This window comes from Grampus griseus, assembly GCF_964374135.1.
Source record: "Grampus griseus genome assembly, chromosome: 2".
Taxonomy (NCBI): Eukaryota; Metazoa; Chordata; class Mammalia; order Artiodactyla; family Delphinidae; genus Grampus; species Grampus griseus.
In genome coordinates this window covers 100,010,737-100,027,125 of record NC_139018.1, presented here as the reverse complement: position 1 = coordinate 100,027,125, position 16,389 = coordinate 100,010,737, and the positions used below count along the sequence as shown (strand labels likewise).

The 16,389-nt window shown below is 38.3% G+C and overlaps 1 protein-coding gene across 1 annotated transcript in view; it reads left to right on the top strand.

The window, feature by feature from the left end:
- Window positions 1–16,389, top strand: part of MNS1 (meiosis specific nuclear structural 1) — a 55,539-nt gene that overhangs the window by 6,760 nt on the left and 32,390 nt on the right. Inside the window, exon 3 of the mRNA XM_082647490.1 lies at window positions 6,691–6,818. Within this exon, the coding sequence (XP_082503616.1) occupies window positions 6,691–6,818 (128 nt within the window). The remainder of the gene's footprint in view (window positions 1–6,690; window positions 6,819–16,389) is intronic.

Here is a 16,389-nt window from a genome sequence, read left to right as displayed (position 1 = left end):
TACCTGGTATTGGCCATTGTACCAAGGAGTTCTATTATCATTTAGTGGAGACAATTTTGGTTTTAGGTATGCTTATTACTCTTGGGTGTTAGATATGCTTATTATATTGGTTCCAGGTCTTTTCAGCAGATAGAACTTGGGCATATGCATATTTTTAACTTTTTGAGATAAGTTTAGTTTTACAGAATAGTTGCAAAAATAATACCCTTGACCTGACTTCCCTTTATGTCACCGCTAACATAATCATAGAATAATTATCAAAATGAAGAAATTAGCCTTGCCACAATACTATTAACTAAACTGTGAGATTTATTCAGATTTCATCAGTTTTTCCACTAACACCTTTTTGTTGTTGTTGTTGTTGTTCCAGTATCACAAATTGCATTTAGTTGTCAGGTGTCCTTAGTCTCCTCTAAGTCTCCTCCATTCTGTGAGTTCCTCCCTTTTTTTTTCTTTCATGACCTTGACAATTTTGAAGACTATAGTTCATTTGTTATATTAGTTTTCTGTTGCTGTGTAACAAACTTCCACAAACTTAGTGGCTTAAAACAATATCCATTTATTACCTCACAATTTCTGTAGGTCAGAAGTCCAGGCATGGTGTAGCTGGATTGTCTGCTTGGTCTCACAAGGCTGAAATCAAGGTGTTGCCTGGGATGCATTCTCATCTGGATCTTGGGGCCTCTTCTTGGCCCGTTTAAGTTGTCAGCAGAGTTCATGTTCTTGTAGTTGTAAGCCTGAAGTTTTCATCTCCCAGAGGTTGCTGACATTCCCTGCCACGTGACCCTCTCTACACATGCAGTTTACTTGCTTTCTGGTACCACAAGATGTTCCAGGCTCAGCTTATTCTTCCCTTGCCTTGGAATCAACCAGTTCTCTAAGAAGACTTGGTTCCTTTTATTGGAAAATGGTATTTAGAAACCAAGGTCTGAATGATGGACGTGTTCATTATTACTGGGGTTTTACTGCTCTACTCCCTCTAGGTGGAAAGAACTAGAAAACAAACTAGAAAATAACCATACACACACATCTGTGTTTACATTTGTGTGTCTATCTGCATGTATTTATTAATTAAAAAACCCATGAGCCTGAGTTGGTACTGCTGACTCCAATCTGCCACCACAGGGGTCATTTTAGTCTTTCTCCTTTCCTTATTTGTAATTGCATTCTCCCAACAAAAAGAAAGCTGGCTCTCATTATCTACAGTATATTTATTTATTCTTTCAACCCTAGAATACAAATAGCTTCAGAATTGCTAACCTGCACCCTTGTGAACAACAAATTTACTAACTACAATACAGACTTAGGTACAGTTCTTTGTGTCTTTAGCCTTGCAATATCTAGTCAAACTTTTTTCCAAAGTTACTTATGTCCACTCCTGCCTATCTCCTCCATTGTGGTTATTTGATTGATTTTTGTTTGGTTGGTTTTTTTGACTGATTTTTAATACAGTTAATTTGTTATAGTCTGCATTCCATTGTCCTCCCCAGTCTGATTGATTGTCCTCAATCAATCTGATTGATTTCTTTTTTTTCTAATGTTGAAATAATTACATATCCTTGGGAAGGTGCAAAGATAGTGCAGAGAGGTCCACTGTGCCCTTGGGCAGTTTCCCCCAACGGTTATATCTTACACAACTGTAATATGATATCAACCCTGTAAAATGTCATTGCTATGTTATGCGTATATATTTCTGTGTCATTTTATTACATGTGTAGATTTATGCAACCACCACCTCATTCAAGATACAGAACTAGGGCTTCCCTGGTGGTGCAGTGGTTGAGAGTCCGCCTGCTGATGCAGGGGACACGGGTTCGTGCCCCGGTCCGGGAAGATCCCACATGCTGCGGAGCGGCTGGGCCCGTGAGCCATGGCCGCTGAGCCTGCGCATCCGGAGCCTGTGCTCCGCAATGGGAGAGGTCACAACAGTGAGAGGCCCGCGTACAGCCAAAAAAAAAAAAAAAGATACAGAACTATTCCATCACCACCAAGACCTTATTCATGCTACCTACCCCATTATTGTCACACACTTCCTTCAAACCCCACAATGACTGGCAATCACTAATTTGTTCTCCATCTCTATAATTTTGTTATTTCAAGAATCTTATTTTTTAAAAAAGATGTTATATAAACAGTCCTGCATGTGATTCCATACATATGTGGAATCATACGTCTATAACCTTTATTTATTTTTTTAAACATCTTTATTGGAGTATAATTGCTTTACAATTGCATTACAATGGTGTTAGTTTCTGCTTTATAACAAAGTGAATCAGCTATACATACACATGTATCCCCATACCTCCTCCCTCTTGCGTCTCCCTCCCACCCTCCCTATCCCACCTCTTTAGGTGGTCACAAAGCATCAAGCTGATCTCCCTGTGCTATGCGGCTGTTTCCCACTAGCTAGCTATTTTACATTTGGTAGTGTATATATGTCCATGCCACTCTCTCACTTCGTCCCAGCTTACCCTTCCCCCTCCCTGTGTCCTCAAGTCCATTCTCTACGTCTGTGTCTTTATTCCTGTCCTGCCCCTAAGTTCTTCAGAACCATTTTTTTTTTGTCTGTAACCTTTAGAATAGGCTTTTTTCACTCCACATAATGCTCTTGAGATTCATCCATGTTGTCGGATGTGTCAACAGTTGATTCCTTTTTATTATTAAGTAGTAGTACACAGCATGGATGTACTAGTTGATTTCATTTAAAATTTACATATTATAAAATTCGTTCTTTGTTATGTACAGTTCTATGGATTTTAGCAAATGCAGATTACTGTTTCCACCATCACAATGTCATACAAAGCAATCCATCACACCAAAAGTCCCCTCATGCTTCCCCTTTATAGTCAACCACTCACACCACCCCCCAATTCCTGGAAACAATTGATTTCTTTTTTGTCCAATAGGTTTATCTTTTCCATAGTATCATATAAATGGAATTATGTAATATGTCACCTTTTGGGTCTACTTCTTTCACTTAGCAAAACAAATTTAAGATTTTGTGTTGTTGCATGAATCATTCATTTTAATTGCTGAATGGTATAGTAGTATTCTGTTATATGGAGGTACCACAGTTTGTTTATCCATTCACAGTATGAAGTAAATTTGAGTTGTTTACAGTTTTGGGCAAATGTGAATAAAACTGAATACAAACTTTTTTATGAACATAAATTTTCATTTCTCTTGGATAGATATCTGATAGTAGGATGGTTGGGTCATATGGTATGCGTAAGTTTCATTTTATAAGAAACTGCCAAATCATTTTCCAGAGTTACTGCACTACTTTGCATTTCCTCAAGTAATGTATAAGAATTCCAATGGCTTTGTGTCCACAGCAGTACTTGCTGTTGCTTTTTGTTCATTGAAATTTTTATTGAGATAATTATAGATTCATATGAAGTTGTAAGAAAAATACATAAAGTTCCTATATATCCTGTACCCAATTTCTCCCAATGGTACATCTTGCAAAAGTATAGTACAATATCACAAACAAGATATCAACAGTGATGCAATTCACCAGTCTTGTTCAGATTTCCTCAGTTTTATTTGTGTGTGTGTGTGTGTGTGTGTGTGTGTGTGTGTGTGTTTAGTTCTATACAGTTTATAACACGTGTAGCTTTGTATATATAATACCATAGCCAAGATCCAGAGGAGTTCCATGATCACAAGGATCCCACGTTTTGTCCTTTTATGTACATACCCTTCTCTTTCTTGTCTATCCCTACCTCATCCTTAACTGTAGAAATCACTAATATGTTCTCCATTTCTATAACTTTGTCACTTAAAGAACATTACATGTACAACTCATCAGTAAAATGAGCAAAGGATTTCAATAGCCATTTCTCCCAAGAAGATATACAAGTGAGCAATAAGCCCAAAAAGCAATGCTCAACATCATTAATCATTAGAGAGATGCAAATCAAAACCACAGTGAGATAACCACTTCAGACCCACGAGGACTGCTGCAGTTGGAGGAAAAAAAAAAGGAAAATAAGTGTTGGAACCCTTGTACATTGCTGCTGGAAATGTAAAATGGTGTAGTGGCTGTACAGAACTGTTTGGTAGTTCCTCAAAAAGTTAAGCATAGTTACTATATTACATAGCAGTTACACTCCTAAGCATATGACCAAGATAATTGAAAATCTATGTCCACACAAAAACTTTTACACAAATGTTCATAGCAGCATTAATCATGATAGCCAGATAAGTGGAAACAACCCAAATGCCCATCAGCTTGTGAATGGATAAGCAAAATATGTTATATCTGTACAATTGTATATTATGCAGCCATAAAAAGTTATGCATTACTGATATGTACTGCGACATAGGTGAACGTTGAAAGCATTATGCTAAATGAAAGAAGCCAAACACAAAAAGGCCACATATTGTATGATTTCTTTTCAATGAAATATCTAGAATAGGCAGATTCACACAGATAGGAAGTAGATTAGTGGTTGAGGGGTAAGTGGAATGGTGAGTGACTGCTAACAGGTATGGGGTTTCTTTTTCGGGTGATAAAAATGTTCTGTAATGTTAAAAACTTACATCCACACACAAAACTGCACATGGATGTTTATGGCAGCTTTATTCATAATTGCCGAAACTTGTAAGCAACTAAGATGTCCTTCAGTAGGTGAATGGATAAATAATCCACAAAATAGAATATTATTATTCAGTGCTAAAATAAATGAGCTATCAAGCCATGAAAAGACATGAAAGTGAAAGAAGCCAATCTGAAAAGCTACATAATGTATGATTTCAACTATATGACATTCTGGAAAAGGCAAAACAATGCGGTTAGTGAAAAGTTCAGTGGTTTCCAGGGGTTTTGGAGAGGGTGGGATGAATAAGCAGAACAAAGAGGATTTTTAGGGCAGTGAAACTACTCTGTATGATATTGTAATGGTAGGTATATATGTCATCATACAGTTGTTTAAACCCATAGAATATATAACACCAAGAATGAACAGTAAGGTAAACTATGGACTTTGGGTGTTAATGATGTGTCAGTGTAGGTTTACTGATTGTAACAAATGTCCCCTCTGGTGTGGGATGTTGATAAGGGGCTGTGCATGTGTGTGGACAGAGTGTTTATTGGGAACTCTGTTCTTGTCAGTTTTGCTGTGAACCCAATACTGCTCCAAATAGTAGTCTATTAAAAAAAAAAAAGTTCTGGAACTAGGTAGTGGTGTTGGTTGCACAACATTGTGAATGTACTAAAAAACTGCTGAGTCGTGAATTGTGAAATGTGAATTTTATGCTGTGTGAATTATGTTTCAGCTTTAAAATAGAACATGTTCCAAGAACATTATATAAATAGGATCAAACAGTATGTAACCTTTTGGGATTGGATTTTTTCACTCAGCATAATTCCTGGAGATTCATCCAGATTGTAGTTTGTATGAATACTCATTCTTTTTTGTTGCTGAGTGGTATTCCACAGTATGGATATACCACAGTTTATTTGACCATTCACCTGTTGAAGGATGTCTGGGTATTTTCAGTTGGGTATTTTGAATAAATCTGCTGTAAACATTTGGGTACAGGTTTTTTTAATAAACATAAATTTTCATTTCTCTGGGAGAAATGCTTAAGAGTACAACTGTTGAGTTGTATTGTAAAATCTATTTTCCAGAGTAGCTATACCATTTTACATTCCCACCCAGTGAATAATGCTGTTTCTCACCAGCATTTGTTTTTGCTGCTACTTTTTGTTTTAACCATTCCAGTAGGTATGTAGTGATGTATAATTGTAGTTTTAACTTGAATTTCCTGATGTCTAATGATATTGAACATCTTTTCATGTGCATATTCTTTCCTAAATACAGAATTTAATCAAGTCTCTAGATCTTTCTACCATTTTATAGGAAATACAAAAGAGAAACAAGATATCCTGGTGAAGCAATCAGTCGAATTCAGAATGTGAGACATTCTTTGGGACATATGTCCTAATTTCCACAACAAATCAGTGTGCTGGTGGGGGGTAGTCTGTGAGGAGACTGTTAAAAAATAAAAGAGACTTAATAGAAATCATAACTAGATACAATATACGGACCTTGTTTGGATTTTGATTTGAACAAACCAAAAAAAAAAGATCTTCGAGACAGCTGGGGAAATCTAAATATGGAAAAGTTATTAGACCTTACTAAGGAATTATTGTTAATTTATTTCAGTTTATTACTTGTATGGTTATATAAGAAGAAATTCTTGTCAGGTAGAGATCAATATTGAATTATTTACATGGTAATGATATATCTAGGATTTGTTTTTAAATACTCTAGTAAAAAAATATATATATAGGAAAAAGTGGGAGTGGAGTGGAAGAGTAGACAAAAAAGATTGGCAAAATACTGATAATTTTTGAAGATGAGTGATGGCTACCTGAGGGAGTGTTTCAGTATTCTTCTTACTTTTGGTGATGTTTGAAAATTTCCATGAAAAAATGTTCAGAAAAAAAAAACATTCAGATAAAATGTTCAGAAATTTTCCGTGATAAAATGTTCAGAACATTTTCCAGATAAAATGTTCAGAAAAATTATTTATTGAAATTATATTTTGTATTTTAAAACATAAACAGTTGACTGCTCAGAAGGTACTTGTAGTTTTTTGCTATAAAACAAATTCAACCTTAATGAAAAAAAATCTGGTTCTGGGGGACAAATGACTAAAGTTATTTATTTTTTTATTTAGGCAGAAGAAAACAAAAGATTGAGGGAGCTCCAGCTTGAACAAGAAGAAAAATTAGCTATGGAATTGGCAAAACTTAAACATGAAAGTCTAAAGGATGAAAAGATGAGGCAACAAGTAAGAGAAAACAGGTATCTTGGCTTCCAAAAATTTCATTTATTTAGTCTTTTTGGCCACTTAAAAAATTTTTTTTTTTTGCATTAGGTCCTTGGTTATCTATTTTAAATATAGCAGTGTGTACATGTCAATTCCAAACTCCCAATCTACACCTCCCCTCTGCCATTCCTCCCTGGTAATCATAAGCTAATTCCCTGAGTCTCTGAGTCTGTTTCTGTTTTGTAAATAAGTTCATTTGTATCATTTTTTTTTTAGATTCTGCATATAAGTGATATATGATATTTGTCCTTCTCTGTCTGACTTACTTCACTTATCTTTAAACTTTTATGTAATGCTTAGCATCTGAGAGTGAGATTTCTTTCTTTATGTCATTGTACTTAGTTAATATTTTGACTAGAAATACTGCTTTAAATCCTATATATATGTTCATCTGAGAAAAGAGGTAATATTCTTAGAAATACAGTGTTAATATTTAAGGTGAAAATCAGTATCAATTCCCTCTTCTCTAAAGATAATTTTTAAAATGACCTCTTATAAAAAATAGACTCATGAATTCTACTTATAAGAAAAATCTTAGGTGATACCTAATTTAATTTTATGCCCCTACATAAATTTCCTACAGTATTTCTGGAAGGTGACTGGTCAGCTGTGGTTTAGCACATCCAGTGACTGCCATAGGAACTTTTTCATTCAGCCCTATCTTTGAATAATCCTTTTTTCCCTATTGTTTCAAAATTAATTTCCCTGTAATATCCAGGCATTTATCTTAGTTCTGCTATCTGATTGAAAAAGAAATAAATTGAGTTTTTCTTTAGGACATCTCTTCATATTTATGAATCCACTAAACATTTCCTTCTGTAAGTTAAATGTCCCTTATTCCTTCATTTGTTCCTCAGATAACATGATTTCAAGCTTCTTTACCATCCTGGTTCTCTTCTGTAGATGTAATGTAGATTTTTAGTATTCCTTAACAAAATATTGCCCCCACAATTATGTGTAATACTCTAGGGTACTGTTTATTTTATTTAATTTTTTAAAAAATATTTATTTATTTATTTGGTTGCACCGGGTCTTAGTCGTGGCAGGCAGGCTCCTTAGTTGCAGAGCACCGGCTCCTTAGTTGCAGCATGTTGTCTTCTTAATTGTGGCATGTGGGCTTCTTAGTTGTGGCATGTGAACTCTTAGTTGTGGCATGCATGTGGGATCTAGTTCCCTGACCAAGGACTGAACCCAGGCCCCCTGCATTGGGAGCATGGAGTCTTATCCACTGCACCACCAGGGAAGTCCCTAGGGTACTGTTTAGTACTTCTAATAGTGAGACTATTAACCACATTGTTCTAGAATATGTTTCTTAATGTTGCCTCATATAGAATTACTTTTCAGTGGCAGCCTATCACACTATTGATTAAAACTCAGACTAACTAAATGCCCATTCTGTACTTATGTAGTTGAATATATTAGGAATTTACTTTGATAGCTGTTACATTTTATCTTTAACTGAGCAAGGCTTCTATAGAATATTATATAACCCATGGATGAGCTCCAGAGATTTTGAGCCCATTAAATTATATATGTATGTTTGGCAAATGTACCCATGTGTATTTTTCTGTGTCCACAACTTTTATCACATTCTCTAAGGGATTACTAATTCTTAGAAGAAAAAAAAAGATTTAAAATTGCTGCTAATGTCTTCGTATTGCTCTAGTCTCAAACTGTCTTTTTTGATCTTAATTCTGCAATTATTGTTAGCTATCAGTCACACTTTTATGTTTTCTGAAGATGAAATAAATGTTTCATATATCTTTGTCTGATTCACTGATAAAAGATTTAAATATAGGACCTATCTAGCAATTGAAGGCTAGGTGATTCAGATAAAAGCTCCCTCTCAGAGAAGACTGTCTAGAGAAAGTAAAATAATAAGATATGGGAGAGGAAGGAAACCAGAATGGTGAGCCTGGCATTTGTAGCTGCATTTCTCCTGGAAGTTTCTGCAGATGGCAAAAGTATGGCTGAGAGTAAACAAGTGAAGCAGAGCTTGGCCAGTAAGCATATATATAGTAAGGTGTTCAACATCATTCTACACGCTGTATGCTTAAGAGTTGTGTACTTTGGTGTATGTTTTACTTTAATAATCCAGAATTTAATTAGATTTTATTAGATAGAAACAGATGAAGAGATACTGTGCAGTTTAGTGGAAAATATCCACAATAAGCATAGAGAGACAAAAGGGTAGAAAAATACAAAAGAGAACTTAAAAGAGATAAGGGCTGTGCTGGAAAGTGCTACCACAGGCGTCCCCAACCTCCGGGCTGTGGACCAGTACCGGCCCACTCCCTTTTAGGAACCAGGCCACACAGCGGGAGGTGAGCGGCGGGCAAGTGAGTGAAGCTTCACCTGCCGCTCCCCATCGCTCACATTACCGCCTCAACCATTCCCCCCACCCCTCACCCTCTGTGGAAAAATTGTCTTCCACAAGACCAGCTGGTCCCTGGTGCCAAAAAGGTTGGGGACCGCTGTTCTACCAGATGTATAATTTTCATTCTGGTAGTAGAAATGAAAGTGGATGATGCAGAAGCAGTATTCAAAGAGATACAGTCTGAGAATTTCAAAAATAAAAAAGGCATAAAGCCACAAAGACACAGTAAATAATTAAAAATACATCATGCTCATCCTAGTCAAACTTCAGAAATCTAACAATAAAGAAAATCATAAAAATCACAAAAGTAGCCACACAAAAACGACTACTGCCTTCAAAAGAGCAACAGTGAGAAGTATGACTGAACTTTGAGCAGCAACATTAGAAACTAGAAGACTGGATTTAAAGGACTGAAAGAAAATTTAGTAATCTATACATTGTGGAAAGTTTCTTCAAACATAAGGCAAAAGTCGTTCTTGAGTATTCTTTCAAATAGAGTATGTTTCCTCTCAGCAGTGTCAAAACTGCTAAGAGTTTTTAATTTTGTGCATAAGCCATGGTAAAATTTTGACTGACATGCAGAAATGGACCATTTTCTGATCAGTGTATTCATCTGGAAATTGGCAGGTCTAAATTGAAGGAAATGTTTGCTGTGGTGCTTGAAATGTATCCAAAGTAATTAAAAATCACCTATATCATGATTAGGCTCTTTAAACTTAAAAGAAATTAATTTTTAAAACCCAGGGTAGGGCTTCCCTGGTGGCACAGTGGGTGAGAGTCCGCCTGCTGATGCAGGGGACACGGGTTCGTGCCCCGGTCCGGGAGGATCCCACATGCCACGGAGCGGCTGGGCCCATGAGTCATGGCCACTGAGCCTGCGTGTCCGGAGCCTGTGCTCCGCAATGGGAGAGGCCACAGCAGTGAGAGGCCCGTGTACTGCAAAAAAAAAAAGAAAAAAAAAAAAACCCAGGGTAAATTTTTAAAACTCAGTGAAATTTATTTTGAAAATAATTGTTCAAGTTCAGAAGTCATGAGACTCTTTTGTATTATTTAGAACACATGATTTTTTTTAATCCAAGAAAATATTTAAAAGACAATCTAATTTTATTATAGCTTTTAACTGGAGTTGAGAAACTCACTGTCTAGTTTTATTTTATTTATTTTTTATTGGAGTAAAATTGCTTTACAATGTTGTGTTAGTTTCTGCTGTACAATGAAGTGAATCAGCTATATGTATCCCTATATCCCCTCCCTCTTGGGAATCCCTCCCACACCCCACCACCACCTATCTAGATCGTCACAGAGCACCGAGCTGACCTCCCTGTGCTATACAGCAGCTTCCCACTAGCTCTCTATTTTACACCTGGTAGTGTATTTATGTCAAACCTAGTCTTCCAATTCGTCCCACCCTCCCCTTCCCCCCCATGTCCACATATCCATTCTCTACGTCTACATCTCTCTTCCTGCCCTACAAATAGGTTCATTTGTGCCGTTTTTCTAGATTCCACATATATGTGTTAATATACGATATTTTTTTTCTCTTTCTGGCTTACTTCACTCTGTATGAGAGATTCTAAGTCTGTCCACATCTCTACAAGTGACCCAGTTTCGTCCATTTTCATAGCTGAGTAATATTCCATTGTATATATGTACCACATCTTCTTTATCCATTCATCTATTGTTGGACATTTAGGTTGTTTCCATGTCCTGGCTATTGTAAATAGTGCTGCAGTGAACATTGGGGTACATGTGTCCTTTTGAATTATGTTTTTCTCAGGGTATATGCCCAGTAGTGGGATTGCTGGGTCGTATGGTAGTTCTATTTTTAGATTTTTATGGAATCTCCGTACTGTTCTCCGTAGTGGCTGTGTCAATTTACATTCCCACCAACAGTGCAAAAGGGTTCCTTTTTCTCCACATCCTCTCCAGCATTTATTGTTTGTAGATTTTTTGATGATGGCCATTCTGACTGGCGTGAGGTGATGCCTCATTGTAGTTTTGATGTGTATTTCTCTAATAATTAGTGATGTTGAGCAGCTTTTCATGTGCCTCTTGGCCATCTGTATGTCTTCTTTGGTGAAATGTCTGTTGAGGTCTTCTGCCCATTTTTTAATTGGGTTGTTTGTTTTTTTGATACTGAGCTCCATGAGCTGTTTATATATTTTGGAGATTAATCCTTTGTTAGTTGCTTCATTTGCAAATATCTTCTACCATTCTGAGGGTTGTCTTTTCGTCTTGCTTATGGTTTCCTTTGCTGTGCAAAAGCTTTTAAGTTTCATTAGGTCCCATTTGTTTATTTTTGTTTTTATTGCCATTTCTCTAGGAGGTGGGTCAAAAAACATCTTGCAGTGGTTTATGTCAAAGAGTGTTTTCCCCTAAGAGTTTTATAGTGTCCGGTCTTACATTTAGGTCTTTAATCTATTTTGAGTTTGTTTTTGTCTATGGTGTTAGGAAGTGTTCTAATTTCATTGTTTTACATGTAGCTGTCCACTTTTCCCAGCACCACTTATTGAAGAGGCTGTCTTTTCTCCATTGTATGTTCTTGCCTCCTTTGTCATAAATTAGGTGACCATATGTGCATGGGTTTATCTCCAGGCTTTCTATCCTGTACGATTGATCTGTATTTCTGTTTTTGTGCCAATACCATACTGTCTTGATTACTGTAGCTTTGTAGTATAGTTTGAAGTCAGGGAGACTGATTCCTCAGCTCCGTTTTTCTTTCGCAAGATTGCTTTGACTATTCGGGGTCTTTTGTGTTTCCATACGAATTGTAAAATTTTTTGTTCTAATTCTGTGAAGAATGCCATTGGTAGTTTGATAGGGATTGCATTGAATCTGTCAATTGTTTTGGGTAGTAGAGTCATTTTCACAATATTGATTCTTCCAATCCAAGAACATGGTATACTTCTCCATCTGTCTGTATCCTCTTTTTGCATCTATGTTCATCAGTGATATTGGTCTGTAATTTTCTTTTTTTGTAGTATCTTTGTCTGGTTTTAGTGTCAGGGTGATGGTGGCTTTGTAGAAAGAATTTAGGAATGATCCTCCTCCTGCAGTTTTTTGGAAGAGTTTGAGAAGGATAGGTGTTAGCTCTTCTCTAAATGTTTGATAGAATTTGCCTGTGAAGCCATCTGCTCCTGGACTTTTGTTTGCTGGAAGATTTTTAATTACAGTTTCATTACTTGCGATAGGTCTGTTTATATTTTCTATTTCTTCCAGATTCAGTCTTGGAAAATTGTACCTTTCCAAGAATTTGTCCATTTCTTTGTGGTTGTTCATTTTCTTGGCATATAGTTGTTTGTAGTAGTGTCTTAGAATCCTTTCTATTTCTGTGGTGTCAGTTGTGATTTTTCCTTTTTCATTTCTAATTTTATTGATTTGCATCCTCTCCCTTTTTTTCTTGATTAGTCTGGCTAAAGGTTTATCAATTTTGTTTATCTTCTCAAAGAACCAATTTTTAGTTTTATTGATCTTTGCTATGTTTTCATTATTTCTGTTTTATTTATTTCTGCTCTGATCTTTATGATTTCTTTCCTTCTGCTGACTTTGGGTTTTCTTTGTTCTTCTTTCTCTAGTTTCTTTAGGTGTAAGTTAGATTGTTTATTTGAGATTTTTCTTGTTTCTTTAGGTGAAATTGAATTGCTATAAACTTCCCTCTTGGAACTGCTTTTGCTGTGTCCCATAGATTTTGGGTTGTGTGTTTTCATTTTCATTTGTTTCTATGTATTTTTTTATTTCTTCTTTGATTTCTTCAGTGATTTCTTGGTTGTTTAGCAGTATACTGTTTAGCCTCCATGTACTTGTGTTTTTTACAGTTTTTTTCCTGTAATTGATTTCCAATCTCATAGCATTGTGGTCAGAAAAGATGCTTGATGTGAGTTCAATTTTCTTACATTTTCCGAGGCTTGATTTGTGACCCAGGATGTGATGTATTCTGGAGAATGTTCCGTGTGCACTTGAGAAGAAAGTGTATTCTGACACTTTTGGGTGGAATGTCCTATAAATATCAATTAAATCTATCCGGTCTGTTGTGTCATGTAAAGCTTGTGTTTCCTTATTTTCCGTTTGGATGATCTGTACGTTGGTTAAGTGGGGTGTAAAGTCCCCTACTATTATTGTGTTACTGTCGATTTCCCCTTTTACGGTTGTTAGCATTTACCTTATGTATTGAGGTGCTCCTATGTTGGGTGCATAAATATTTATAATTGTTATATCTTCTTCGTGGATTGATCCCTTGATCATTTTGTAGTGTCCTTCCTTGTCTCTTTTAACATTCTTTATTTTAAAGTCTATTTTATCTGATATGAGTGTTGCTGCTCCAGCTTTCTTTTGATTTCCATTTGCATGGATTATATTTTTCCATCCCTTCTCTTTCAGTCTGTATGTGTCCCTAGGTCTGAAGTGGGTCTGTTGTAGACAGCATATATGGGTCTTGTTCTTGTGTCCATTCAGCCAGCCTGTGTCTTTTATTTGGAGCACTTAATCCATTTACTTTCAAGGTTATTACTGATATGTATGTTCCTATTACCATTTTCTTAATTATTTTCATTTTGTTTTTGTGGGTCCTTTTCTTCTCTTGTGCTTCCCACCTAAAGAAGTTCCTTTAGCATTTGTTGTAAAGCTAGTGTGGTGGTGCTGAATTCTCTTAGCTTTTGCTTGTCTGAAAAGCTTTTGATTTCTCTGTCAAATCTGAATGAGATCCTTGCTGAGTAGAGTAATCTTGGTTGTAGGTTTTTCTCTTTCATCACTTTAAGTATATCCTGCCACTCCCTCTGGCCTGCAGAGTTTCTGCTAAAAAATCAGCTGATAACCTTATGGGGATTCCTTTGTATGTTATTTTTTGCTTTTCCCTTGCTGCTTTTAATATTTTTTCTTTGAATTTAATTTTTGTTAGTTTGATTAATATGTGTCTTGGTATGTTTCTCCTAGGGTTTATCCTGTATGGGACTCTCTGCACTTTCTGGATTTGGGTGACTATTTCCCTTCCCATGTTAGGGAAGTTTTCTGCTATAATCTCTTCAGATATCTTCTCAGACGCTTCCTTTTTCTCTTCTTCTTCTGGTACCCTTATAATTCGAATATTGGTGCATCTAATGTTGTCCCAAAGGTCTCTGTGATTGTCTTCAGTTCTTTTCATTCTTTTTTCTTCTGTTCCTCGGCAGTTATTTCCACCATTCTGTCTTCCAGCTCACTTATTTGTTCTTCTGCCTCAGTTTTATGTTATTGATTCCTTCTAGTGTATTTTTCATTTCAGTTATTATGTTGTTCATCTATGTTTGTTTGTTCTTTAGTTCTTCTAGATCTTCTTTTTTTTTTTTTTTGTATTATGTGGGCCTCTCACTGTTGTGGCCTCTCCCGTTGCGGAGCACAGACTCCGGACACACAGTCTCAGCGGCCATGGCTCACGGGCCCAGCCACTCTGTGGCATGTGGGATCTTCCCGGACCGAGGCACGAACACATGTTCCCTGCATTGGCAGGCGGACTCTAAACCACTGCGCCACCACGGAAGCCCTCTTCTAGATCTTTGTTAAACATTTCTTGTATTTTCTCAATCTGTGCCTCCATTCTATTTCTGAGATTCTGGATCACCTTTACTGTCATTACTCTGAATTCTTTTTCAGGTAGCTTGCCTATTTCCTCTTCACTTATTTGGTCTTATAGGTTTTTACCTTGCTCCCTCATCTGTGACATTTTTTCGTTGTCTTATTTTATTTTATTTTTTGATGGGTGGGATTGTGTTCCTGTTTTACTGGTTTTTGGCCTGAGGCTTCCAGCATTGGAGTTTGTAGGCTGTTGGGTAGAGCTGAGTCTTGGTGCCGAGGTGAGGACCTCGGGGTGACCTCACTCTGATGAATATTCCCTGGGGTCTGAGGTTTTCTGTTAGTCCAGTGGTTCAGACTCGGAGCTCCCACAACAGGAGCTCTGGCCTAACCCTCTGCTCATGAACCAAGATCCCACAACCCACGTGGGGCGGCAAAAAAAAAGGAAGAAGAAGAATAAAAGGAGCAGAACAATAACAGAGTAAAAAATAAGATTAGAAAACTAACAGATATGTTAGAAAGAATAAAAAAATAAAAATATAGATGAAACAACAACCAGAAGCTAAAACAGAACTACAATAGTAAAAAAGAGGAGAGGAAAGAAACAAAAAAAAGCCAGAAAAGGCCTTGGCTGTGTGGGGGGGTGGGGCTTAGGCAGGGGTGGGGTTTATGTGGTGGGCAGGGCCTATGCTTAGGACCCACAGGGCTGGAAAAGACCCTGGGTGGCTTGTGAGGCTTAGGCTCAAGGCAGCAGGAGGGACCCAGGAGTGCCTCTGGCCTTGGAGGTCAGAGCACCAGGTCCAGGACCCCAGCAGGCTCACTGGGCCCTAGTGGGTGGGGGGAATGCAGGGTGCTTTCCCTCGCATCCGCCGATCCTAGAGGTCCCCTCCCTGTTGGCCTCTCTTCTTCTTTCCCCTCACCTCCCTCCTGTGCCCCTAGGAGCCACGTGGCCAGAGGGAGCCCCAGAAGGCAGGGGACCAGACCTGGAAGCCCAACAGGCTTCCCGAGGCTTAGTGGGTGGGGGAAATGCCCTCCGCCCCTCCCCTATTCCTCCAATCCCAGAGGGCCCTCCCATCTGCCTCTCCTCCTCTTACCCCCCTTCTCCCTCCATCCTATGCCCCTAAGACCCTCACAACCCGACAGGGCCCGGGAGAATGGAGGACCAGGCCCGGGAGAATGGAGGACCAGGCCCGGGAGCCCAGCAGGCTTCCTGGGCCATAGTAAGCAGGGGAAACACCCTCCATGCCTTCCCTGATCCTCTGATCTTGGAGGGCCCCTCCCTGTCCACCACTCCTCTTCTCTGCTCAGTCCCGCCCCCCATCTCCCTCCTATACCCCTAGGACCAACGTGGCCCGGAGGGGGCCTTGGAAGGCGGAGGACCCGGCTGGGGAGCCCGGCAGGCTTCCTGGGGCCCGATTAGGCAAGGGAAACTCTAGGCGTGCTCCCACTGATATCTGAGCCCCTGAGGGTCCCTCCAGGCATGGGAACCCCTCCCCGCTCCCAGCCACCACGTCTCCTCCCCCCTCACTCCCCCCACGTCCTACCCATTGCTCAGGGGGTACTTCTCATCTCCTTGGGCGTCTAGGTCCCCCACCAGCGTGTGGCAGGCGCCCTAGTTGTGGGGAGAC